This window comes from Manis pentadactyla, chromosome 3 (genome assembly GCF_030020395.1).
Source record: "Manis pentadactyla isolate mManPen7 chromosome 3, mManPen7.hap1, whole genome shotgun sequence".
Taxonomy (NCBI): domain Eukaryota; kingdom Metazoa; phylum Chordata; class Mammalia; order Pholidota; family Manidae; genus Manis; species Manis pentadactyla.
The window spans coordinates 19,633,437-19,645,588 of NC_080021.1; the positions used below are offsets into that span (position 1 = coordinate 19,633,437).

Sequence of the window (12,152 nt, forward strand, 5' to 3'; positions counted from 1 at the left end):
GGGCTTTGTGTTGTTGTTGTCATTTGTTTCCATAGATTGCTTGAGCTCTATTTTAATTTTGTTGTTGATCCATTGATTATTTAGGAGCATGTTGTTAATCCTCCATGTGTTTGTGGGCCTTTTTGCTTTCTTTGTACAATTTATTTCTAGTTTTATACCTTTGTGGTCTGAAAAGTTGGTTGGTAGAATTTCAATCTTTTTGAATTTACTGAGGCTCTTTTTGTGGCCTAGTATGTGGTCTATTTTGGAGAATGTTCCATGTGCACTTGAGAAGAATGTGTATCCTGTTGCTTTTGGGTGTAGAGGTCTATAGATGTCTATTAGGTCCATCTGTTCTAGTGTGTTGTTCAGTGCCTCTGTGTCCTTACTTATTTTCTGTCTGGTGGATCTGTCCTTTGGAGTGAATGGTGTGTTGAAGTCTCCTAAAATGAATGCATTGCATTCTATTTCCTCCTTTAGTTCTGTTAGTATTTGTTTCACATATGCTGGTGCTCCTGTGTTGGGTGCACATATATTTATAATGGTTATATCCTCTTGTTGGACTGAGCCCTTTATCATTATGTAATGTCCTTCTTTATCTCTTGTGACTTTGTTTGTTTTGAAGTGTATTTTGTCTGATACTAGTACTGCAACACCTGCTTTTTTCTCCCTGTTGTTTGCATGAAATATCTTTTTCCATCCCTTGACTTGTAGTCTGTGCATGTCTTTGGGTTTGAGGTGAGTCTCTTGTAAGCAGCATCTAGATGGGTCTTGTTTTTTTATCCATTCAATGACTCTTTGTCTTGTGATTGGTGCATTTAGTCCATTTTCATTCAGGGTGATTATCGATAGGTATGTACCTATTGCCATTGCAGGCTTTAGATTCATGGTTACCAAAGGTTCAAGGTTAATTTCCTTACTATCTAAGTGTCTAACTTAACTCACTTAGTATGCTGTTATAAACACAATCTAAAGGTTCTTTTCTATTTCTCCTCCTTTTTCTTCCTCCTTCATTCTTTATATATTAGGTATAAAATTCTGTACTTTTTGTCTATTCCTTGATTGACTTTGGGGATAGTCACTTTAATTTTGCATTTGCCTCGCAATCAGTTGCTCCATCCTCCCTACTGTGGTTTTATTACCTCTGGTGACAGCTATCCAACCCTAGGAACACTTCCATCTATAGCAGTCCCTCCAAAATAGACTGCAGAGATGGTTTGTGGGACGTAAACTCTCTCAGCTTTTGCTGATCTGGAAATTGTTTAATCCCTCCTTTAAATTTAAATGATAATCTTGCCGGATAAAGTAATCTTGGTTCCAGGTCCTTCTGCTTCATGGCATTAAATACATCATGCCACTCCCTTCTGGTTTGTAAGGTTTCTGCTGAGAAGTCTGATGTTTGCCTGATGGGCTTTCCTTTGTATGGGATCTTATTTCTGTCTCTGGCTGCTTTTAACAGTCTGTCCTTATCCTTGATCTTTCCCATTGTAATTACTATGTTTCTTGGTGTTGTCTTCCTTGAGTCCATTGTATTTGGAGATCTGTGGATCTCCATGGCCTGAGACACTAACTCCTTCCCCCCATTGGGGAAGTTTTCAGCAACTACCTCCTCAAAGACACTTTCTATCCCTTTCTCTCTTCTTCTTCTTCTGGTATCCGTATAATGCGAATATTGTTCTGCTTGGATTGGTCACACAGTTCTCCCAATATTCTTTCATTTTTACAGATCCTTTTTTCTCTCTGTGCCTCAGCTTCTTTGTATTCCTCTTCTCTAGTTTCTGTTTCATTCATTGTCTCCTCCACTGTATCCAACTTGCTTTTAATACCCTCCATTGTGCTCTTCAACGATTGGATCTCTGACCTGAATTCATTCCTGAGTTCTTGGATGTCTTTTCATACCTCCATTAGGATGTTCATGATTTTTATTTTGAACTCCCATTCAGGAAGAGTCACGAGGTCCATATCATTTAAATCTTTCTCGGGGGTTGTTTTAATAATTTTACTCTGGACAAGGCTCCTTTGGTGTTTCATGTTTGTATATGTCGCCCTCTAGTGTCTAGAAGCTCTATTCTGGAGCTGCTCAGACCCTGAAGCAATGTCGGGTGTCACAGGGAGCGGTATTGGTGCCTTTGGGGAGGAAAGAGCTGTTCCCCGCTTCCCGGCTCCTGTGCCTGTCTGCACTGCCTGAGCCTGTGGGCCGAGCACACAGATATAAGCTTTTGTCCCAGAGCAGCCGGATATAGATCCCTGCTTTCCACAAGCGGCCAGAATTCAAGTCTCCCCAGGAACTCTGCCTATATTAACTTTCCAACCCAGTAGTCATGCGAGTCTCATGAAAGCACCATGAAATGTAGGTTTGTGCTCCCAGAGCAGATCTCCGGAGCTAGGTATTCAGCATTCCCAAGCCTTCCACTCCCTCCCTGCTCCATTTCTCTTCTTCCCGCTGGTGAGCTGGGGTGGGGGAGGGGCTCGGGTCCCGCGGATCCCCAGCTCTGGTACGTTTCCCCGTTTGGTGAGGTCTTCTCTTTTCTCCAGGTGTGTACAGTCTGACACCGTCCTCTTTCGTGTTGCTCTCTCAGGATTAGTTGCGCCAATTAAATTTTCTAATTGTATCCAGTTTTAGGAGGAAGCCTCTGTCTCTCCTCACATGCTACCATCTTTCATTCCCTCGCACCTCTATGTTTATTACAGTAGCCAAGGTATAGAAGCCACCTAAGTGTCCATCAATAGATAAATGGATAAAGAAGACATACATACACAAAATGGAATATTATCTAGCCATAAAAACAAGAAAAATCCTCTTATTTGCAACAATATGGATGGAGCCAGAGGGTATTATGCTCAGTGAAATAAGCCAGGCAGAGAAAGACAAGTACAAATGATTTCACTCATTTGTGGAGTATAACAACAAAGCAAAACTGAAGGAACAAAACAGGAGCAGACTTAGATATGCCAAGAAGGGACTAGCTGTTTCCAAAAGGGAGGGTTTGGGGAAGGTGGGAGCAGAGAGGAAGAAGGGGATTTAGGGACATTATGATGAGCATACATAATGTAGGGGGGCACAGGGAAGGCAGTATAGCACAGGGAAGACAAGTGGTGTCTCTATAGCTTCTTACTATGCTGATGGTCAGTGTTTGCAATGGGGTGTTGGTGGGGGAACCTGATATGGGTGAATGTTGTAACCACAGTGTTCCTCATCTGAAACCTTCATAAGGTATCAATGATACCTTAAAAAAATTTGATGATAACTGTATAGTATATGTATATATTACTGGTACCTACTATATCGTTACTAGTATATATATATTATTTAGTGTGCCTACTAAATGTACTATGCTACCTATATAGTGTAATAATATGATACATTAAATATTAATATCTGTAAGTATACCACTGCCTTGGTTATAACTATTAGAATTTAATGTAAGATGAAATGAACACATCTCAGGCTTGTTTCAAAGGGATTTAAATAATAAAGTCCCATCAGTGTTAATCAGTTTACGTGATAGTCATAATATTGAACTAAAATTTCCATTTCTATGTCATATCAGATATAAACATAGGTAATAATATCCTTAAGGTTGTTTACTGAATAAATTAAAGCAATAGCATAATGTTTCTTTAGCTTTTTCCATATTGAAACTTACTGCTTTTTTTCCTTCCTGTCCTTATCTAGAAAATCGAGCAAGAGGTAGAAAACTTCAGTTGTTCCAGATCATGATGTCATGGTATCAAACATTCTTTATATTCAGTTCTTATTTAATTAACCTTTGTCATGACTTCACATAACAGATGCAGGATTAAATCCTGCATTTTTAAGGAAAAGATTAAAATAGTAAATAAAAATATTTAAACTTTCCAGTATTTATATACATGTGTAAGGTAGTTACAGAGGTAACTGATAAATATTGGAAGTTTGATTGAATAAGACATTTTAGTAACAGTAGTTCTGTGTATACATATCAATAGTTGAAGTGTGGCCAACTCTTATTAAAGTTATTTTGATAACATTTTTGGCACTTAAGAGTAATCAGTGACTTTGAAATTTTTTATTTTAAGCACTTTTAATTTTTTTCCTTCTTAAAATAGTTTATTGTATCAGGCTAGAAACTTAATCATAGTGTCTTTGCCATACTCTATTTGTCTTTGTTTTCTTCAATGCCTTTTGCCTGTCCATTCACTTAAAAAACCAGTGTTTAAGTCATGATTTGCAAGGACACTTGAACAACTTCTGTCTGCATAATTCTGTACTTTCATGTCAAAATGAATGCATTTTAGGTAAACATTTTTTATAATTCTAATTAAGGTTAATAAGTTTTAAAATATTTTTTGTTTACTTTTATGATTATAACAGTATATTAAGAACTACCTTGTTAAGCATTTTTAATAGCACAAAGTTCATATTTGAAAACTATCCAAAATTTATGTTTTGGTTATATTCTATATTTTTATATACAATTATGTAAATACAAATATTATAAACTTTATATTAGTGATACCAAAAATACATTTATTTCTTAAAGCAATAAAGCACCACTCACTGCCATGCATTAATTTTTTTCTTAAGAAGACATTCTAATATTAGTTTGTAAAAAAAACTTCTCTTGGAAACTTCTTTCAAGAGGAATGGGGGATAATCTCATATGAGAGATTCTGTATTCTAATATACTTTCAAAATGGAGCTGCCTTTTGTTGTTGATTTATCTGGATATTGTGTTTAAAGCCTTCTAAAGCCTTGTAATTCAGATACTTTAATTAGTAGATACTGTTCTATGTAGTGCATAAAGCAATGCCAGTCACTGAAAACATTTAAGTCACTTACATACACACATATGAACTCATTCTTATTGAAGTGTATTATAACTTATTCCAGATGCATCTTTTATAATTAGGATTTCATTTTGTATGTATAGCTTTGGTAATAAATTTTAAAGGTAAAAATTCTTTCTCAGATTTGTTTCTATTTTCTCATTATTTTGAAATGTCTTAAAGATGCTTCAGTACAAAACAAGTGCAAAAATCTGTGTTATAATTGTGCAAAATTTAAAATGCTGTTGACTTTGGAATGTTTATAATATGTTATATGCTCTTTAGCTGCAAAGGCTAATGTGCTTCCTTTCCTATTCATGACACATACAGATGTGGAAAGAAATATAGAATGCCTACATTTCTATGTAGATTCTCAAGATCATGCTGAAATTACAAGCCTAGAATGTTTCCTTATCGTTTTTTGCTTACAAGTTCAATCAGTCTGTAGTAATTAGGGAAGAAATAAAGCTCTTGTCACAGATGACATGATCTTTTATGTATAAGATTCTATAGAATCCATGAAATATGTTAGAGCTAATAAATACAGCAAAGATTCAGGATAGAAGATTAGCATAAAAATCAGTTATGGTTCTGTATTTTAGCAATGAAGAAAAGATAATTAAGAAAGTAATTCCAGTAACAACAGTATCTAAGAGAATAAAATACCTATGAAATAATGCAACCAAAGAGATGAAAGTTTTGTACACTAACTACAAAATGTGCTAAAAAAATTAAGTAAGGCCTAAATAAATGGAAAAACATCCTGTTTTCATGTATTGGAAGAGTTAATGTTAAAATGACAATATTCTCTAAAGCAGTCAACAGATTCAGTGCATACCTATCAAAATCCCAATGGTCTTTTTTTGAAGAAGTGGGACAGTCAATCCTAAATTTAAGTTCATAATGGAATTGCAGGGGACCCTGACTGGCCAAAATGTTGAAAAAGAACAAATTGTAAGATTCACAATTTCCTACTCCAAAACTTACACAAGTTACATTTAAAAACCAGTGTGGTTCTGGGAGAAAGGATTGGCAGTCAAATCAAAGGAATAGAATTAGAAGTCCAGAAATCCTTATATCCGTGGTCAATTCATTTTTGACAGTGACCCAAGATCAATTCAATGGAGAATGAATTGTCTCTTCAACAAATGTTGCTGGGAAAACTGGATTATCTACATATTAAAAAATGAGGTTAACATCTACCTCACCATGTACAATAATTAACATAATGGATCAAAGACCTCAATTTAAGAGCAAAATGATAAAATTCTTAGAAGAAAATAAAGATAAATCTTTATGACCTTGAATTTGGCAATGATTTCTTAAATATGGCACCAAAAAAACACTAGCAACAAAAGGAAAAGTAGATGAATTAGAACCTCATTAAAATTAAAAACCTTTATGTTTCTTCTACAGATACTATCATAAAGGACTATTAAAACTCAACAGCAAAAAGATAATCCAGTAATAGGTGTGGTTGTTCTGATGACTTAGCAGTTTTAAAGAGTACTGGTCAGGTATTTGGGATGATGCCCTTTTGCCAGAATTTTAATCTTTTTGTCATGGTCAGACTGGGATCATGAGTTTGGGGAAAGAAGATCACAAAAATAAAAAGTAATTATATCAAAGTTACATACTTTCAGTGTGATTCATGACTGTTGATTAACCTTGATCACCTGGCAGGAGTAGTGTGTCTCAAGTTTCTCCATTGTAAAATTATTCTTTCCCTTCCCTTTCTGTATTGTACTCTGGAAAATAATTGGGCACAGCCCACTCTTAAGGTATGGGGAATTCTGCTCTCCCGTTGACTATAATTTAGCTGATTCTATAAGGGAGTCCTGTAAGTATGCACTGTGGAATTAGCTGAGGTCATTTTAGACTCGTCTGTCCACTTCCTTCCCACCTCGGTACATTTTTGCTCAAAATAATGCAATTGAGGGATTGTTCCATCCATCAGAAGAGGAACTTTGTTAGGACTTGGGTAAAGGTAATTAATTTCTGCTGAGGGGTTTTGTGAGGGTAAAAACTCACTTAAGGGCATAGAGGAAAGGATTGCCAGTTTGCCTCCTAATATCCATTCTTGCATTCTTGTAACAAAGCCCTGCATAATGTATCATGCTGAAAATTAGGTTTTCTTCTATTGCACTACAGTGTGTTCATTTGACTAAGTTCTGGCCAATGAAAAACAAAAGGAAGTGTGCACAATTTTTAGAAAGATCTTTGGAAGAGAAGAGGTGAGAGCACTTTCTGCCCTTCTGTGCTTCCTTTTAACCTGCTCCCCAGAAAAATGTATAATATGACTGGAACTTCAGAAGGAATCTTGGACTATGAGGTTACCTTAAAGATGGAAAGAACCTTGCTCATGTTAACTTTAAAGGGTTGCTATTCAGACCGTTAATTACCTCTGGATTTCTTACTTGAAAGAGAAATAAACTTCCTTATTTAAACTGCTGTTGGGTAGATCTCTGTATTGATAATAAAATGTAGTTCTTAACCAGCAAATGTAGGATTCATAGAGAATCAGGGACATTAGTATTTTTGATGCTTATGGTCTTGAAAGGTCTTATTCAGGACTTGGTGCTTATAGGAAGTAAAAGCTGAAAAAATAATGTCACAGTCCTTGAGCACACAGGTGGCATCATCAAATGGACTTTAAAGCTTTTCTTGGATGGTGTGGAAAAGTGGCAAGCTAGAGGCAGGAGAGTAGAAAGGAAGCCCTCACAGGCATTTTTGTAAAGGAAGGTTTAGTAAGACCTTACTTGGTAATACAGTACACAATAAAGATAATTCCCTAGTGTCAAAATCAACTCCCAGGGTATTGGTGGGAATATTGACAGTATATACAATAAAGTTGCCAATTTCGGGGATGAGTTAAATACAATTGGAAACATCTGGATTTTCAGGTAATTCAAAGATGCTGAGAAGCAAAAGAGTCTTCATAACCTTATATTGCACCTAACTTTTGTTGTAGACTGAAAAATGGCCACCCAAAGGATATCTTCATCCTAATCCCTGGAACCTGTGAATGTTTCTTTCTGTGAACAAAAGGAGAGGGTTCTTTAAATGTAATTAAGGATCTTGAGATAGGGAGATTATCCTGGATTATTTGTGCCAACCCCAAATGTAATTATGTTTCTTATGAGAGGGAAATGGAGATTTTAGAGGACAAGCAATGTGACCATCAAGTCAGAGATTGGTATCATGTGGCCACAAACCAAGGAAGTGCTGGCAGCCAGCCACCAGGAGCTGGAAAAAGCAAGGAACAGATTCCCCCCTAATTCCTCCAGAGTATGGCCCTGCTAGCACTTTTGACTTTGGCCTTATGATACTGATTTTGGACTCCTGGCCCCAGAACTGGAGGAATTAGGTTTTTAAGTAATGATTGTGGTAAAGAACATCCCTCCCTTTGAGGTGAGTCTTCTTCAGAAGATGAGGAGGTTGTCATGTAAGGAAGGAAATAAGAGGTTCTGAATCTACTTGGAGGAATTTCTTACCTTGGAGTATACAAGTTTCCAAGCAATAGTTAGGAAAATGGTTTTTGCTTGCTTTTGGGTTTTGGTCACGGAGAAGGGCATGTCTGGAATAAGACACAGATTGCAAAAATAATTCAAACTACTCTTACTAAGGGGATCAGTGACTATGGCTTGGCTGAATCAAATTTGTACTTCTTAGTTTCTATCATAACTCTACCATTTAGCATCATCCCATGCAGTAGAATACTGGTCTTTATTGAAACAATTTTTTTCTCCTATCTGCTGTGACACACTACACTCATACATTCACAAGGTTTTCCTCCCAGATTCCAGGATTGCTCCCCCGCCCCCTTCGGGAGGCTTCCATCCTCTACCCTTATTCTTCATGTTGTTCCCCAGAACTTGGTTGGTTGGTCCTGGGCTCTCTCCTCTCTCTACACTCTCTCCAGGTGGTATGCCCTGCTCTCATGACTTTAAATACCTTTGTATTACCAACTCCTCCCAAATTTTTATCTCCAGTCCATGTATCTCTTTTCTGAACTACAGAGCAGAATATGGATCTTTTCCTGAAGCCTGCTGCTTCTCCAGAGTTCCTCTTACCAATAAATGCCACTACCATCCATCCAAATGCTAAAGCCAGAAACTTAAAACTTCCCTATCCCTCAGCTTCTAGTCCATCACCTGATTTTCTACCTTTCAAAAACCTCAATTCTCTCCATTTCCTCCCCTAGCTCTCTCAACCTACTGTAATCACAGGTGTATAATATTTCAAAAGCCTCCTGATTGGTCTTGCTTCTACTCTTGCCCCCTGGCACTCATTCTCCATGCAATAGCTGGAGTATTTTTTTTATGAAACTCAGATCTGGTATCATTTGCTTTTACTAATGCTTTCCATTGCAGACCCTTATGGCTCCTGCCCACCTTTCAGCTTCATGTCCTCACTCTTCTGGCCCACAGTAGTCCAACCACCCTTAGCCTTTTTTTTTTTCACTTCTTTTTTCCTACCTCTGGGCTTTTTTTCATGCTGTTCCCTTTGTCTAGAATGCTCTTCCCTCTACCAACGCATGTCTGTTTCCTACCATCTTTCATTTCTCAGCATAAAAGTGGTGACACTTTCCATAATTTGTACCTATTTTATAACGTTTGTTTAATATTTGACCACAAGATCATGGGCTTTTTAAGATAAAAAACTAAGTTTGTTTTATGATTATATATCCAGCACTTACATAATAGGTCCATAGTTAGGACTAAATAAATATCAGTTGACTTGACTGGGTGAGGGATAAGGAGAGCAGATTAAGGAGCAGAATAGGAAGACAAGGTGAAGGGAAGCCCGTATTTTGGAAAAGGAGTGTGAGATAGCTTCTAATTTTAAAAAAGGTACAGTCCAACATATTGGTTAAGATTCTTTTGAATGCAAACAAAAGAAATTCTGGCTAAATTTAGCAAAAAGGCATATTTTTGAAAGGATGTAAGTTACTTTATGTGATGGTCAGAACCATCAAAAATCAATGGGGAGAGAGAACCAGGGTTGCTCCAAGCCTTTGTGGAAGTTCTTAAAATAGTTGCTATTAATGTGACTCAGCAAGGACAAAGGATCAGGCTCAGTGATTCTCTGTTGTAGCTTTCAAAGTTCCCCCTAACAAAGAATTGAATTGGTCTTGATGTGCCCCCTAGCTATGGCCAGAGGCCAGGGTCACATAATTTAGACATTACTATAGAAGAATCCCATTATGAAGTGTGAACCTGGATCCACCCCCAAGAACTGTCTGTCTTAAAGGTGAAAAAAGCCACAATTTACTGACATAATTTCTAATGTTCATGTGAGCCAGTTTTTTGATGCATAAGGTGTGCAGTTTACACACAGTATTTTATTTAATTTTTACAAAGACTCTAGCATGTGAATTGTAGTGTTATTTTCATTTTACAAATAAACAGGCTTAAATGAGATACTTTATTCAATTTAACACATGGCAAAAGCAGGACTTCACTAGGTCTGTGTAATCAAAACCCATGTTCTTTCTTAAACTGATTTTTTTATTGAAGTATCATTGATAGACAATTTCATATTGGTTTCAAATATACAACACAGTGGTTCAGCAATTACCCATATTATTAAATCCTCACCCTCTCTGCTGCGGTCACTATCCGTCAACATAGACTTTGCAGAATCATTGACTATATTCTCCATGCTGTACTACTATCTCCATGACCAACTTATATTATGATTGAGAATTTTTGTGCATCTTTATCGCCCTCACCCATGGTAACCACTAGTCACTTCTCAGTGTCTGTGAGTCCACTGCAGTTTTGTTCATTCTGTTTTGCTTTTTTTTATATCTCACTGAGCATAATACCCTCTATTTCTATCCATGTTTTTGCATATGGGTGGATTTCTTTTTATGGCTGAATAATATTCCATTGTGTATATGTACCTGTACCAGATCTTCTTTATCCACTCTTCTGTTGATGGACACATAGTTTGCTTACTTATCTTGGCTATTATAAATAATGCTGCAGTAAACATAGGGGTTTGTATATTTTTTTCAATTAGGGATTTTGTTTTCTTGAGGTAAATTCCTAGAAGTGGACTGAAACCCATGTTCTTAACTATCTTCCCTGAACAGACACTGTAGGTGCCCTACTCATATGCACTTGGCATTCAACATTCTGGTATGTGCCTTTGGCAACCTCCTGCAAACATCTGTAATCCCACCTGAGGGTGTTTTCTTCATGATCCATGCTGATGTAGGCTGGAAATGACAGGAAGTTAATATCTCTGGCAATGGCTGCCAACCGGAGAGGTGGGAGCTGGTGAATACCCTGGTCCCTTGCCCCTTGGGTGGGACACCTCTGTGGTGTGTTGTACATTTTGTCTCTAGGTTCTCTGCTGGGGTAGAGCCCTAGATCATAGCAGTAACTGAAACTGCGCTCTGTATTAGCTTCCTTCCCTGCCCTGTGTCTCACTTCACTCCCACCTGCTCCTAGTGGCATCACTTCCCAAACAACCACTTGCTCTCATGTCCTATACTCAGGGTCTGCTTTAGGGAGAACCCAGCCTAAGACACTCCTTTATAAATTTATAATAAAAGTAAGAAAATATGAAATCCCCCTACAATAACTAACTTACTAGTTTAGGTTTTTCAGCTATTACTGAACCTCACAAACCAGCATTAATTTCTTTAGTATTGTGACAGTATTGACATGTTATTTTCAAATTTCTTTCCATTTCAGATTGTCTTATTTTGCAATGTTAAGTTATGTATTTATTTTGTTTTTAAGAGGAAAACTCGGAGCTTCATGTTTAGACTGTAATTTTAGTATGCAAAGGTTGGAAATGAGATCACTACATTTGAGCAATCAACCCTGCCAACATCCGAGCTCTGGCTGGGAGTCAGAGAACAGCACTTAACATGCAGTGAGAGGGCTCTTGGAATACTGCTACCTTCAGAGCACATGCCAATTCAACATGATTTAAACATCTAAAGGGTATGGAACTACAAAATATTTAATGGATCAAAGAGTGCCAAACACAGGCACCCTGAATACACAGACACTGTGAGCTGCAAGTATTGATTTAAAGGACCATTGTAAAACTTCAACTGGCTTAAAGATTGACTTGGGGGAAAGAAGGGGGAATCATTGCACTAATGTATTCATGAAATAATTTGGAAACTGATTATGTGTGATGAATCTTAATTATAGCTATTTACTGTGGTGAATATTTAGGAAAATCGGGATCTTAAAAAAAGACAGGCTTTTGCTTTAATTACTTAGGGAGAAAAATAAGTTTACCTCAATCTTATGTTCTGTAATTATTTTTTCCATGTTTTATATTTAGGACCACAGCATATATCTTTTTTCTGTTTCTTCCTTAAATTTTTCTTAAAT

The 12,152-nt window shown here is 36.9% G+C and overlaps 1 protein-coding gene across 3 annotated transcripts in view; it reads left to right on the forward strand.

Moving 5' to 3' along the window:
• ATAD2 (ATPase family AAA domain containing 2) overlaps positions 1 to 4,923 on the forward strand; it is a 98,332-nt gene extending 93,409 nt beyond the window's left edge. For all 3 annotated transcript variants that reach the window (XM_036925524.2, XM_036925520.2, XM_036925522.2), the window contains one exon: positions 3,656 to 4,923. In XM_036925524.2, the coding sequence (XP_036781419.2) occupies positions 3,656 to 3,700 (45 nt within the window). In that variant the 3' untranslated portion in view covers positions 3,701 to 4,923. The remainder of the gene's footprint in view (positions 1 to 3,655) is intronic.
• The last annotated feature ends 7,229 nt before the right edge of the window (positions 4,924 to 12,152 follow it).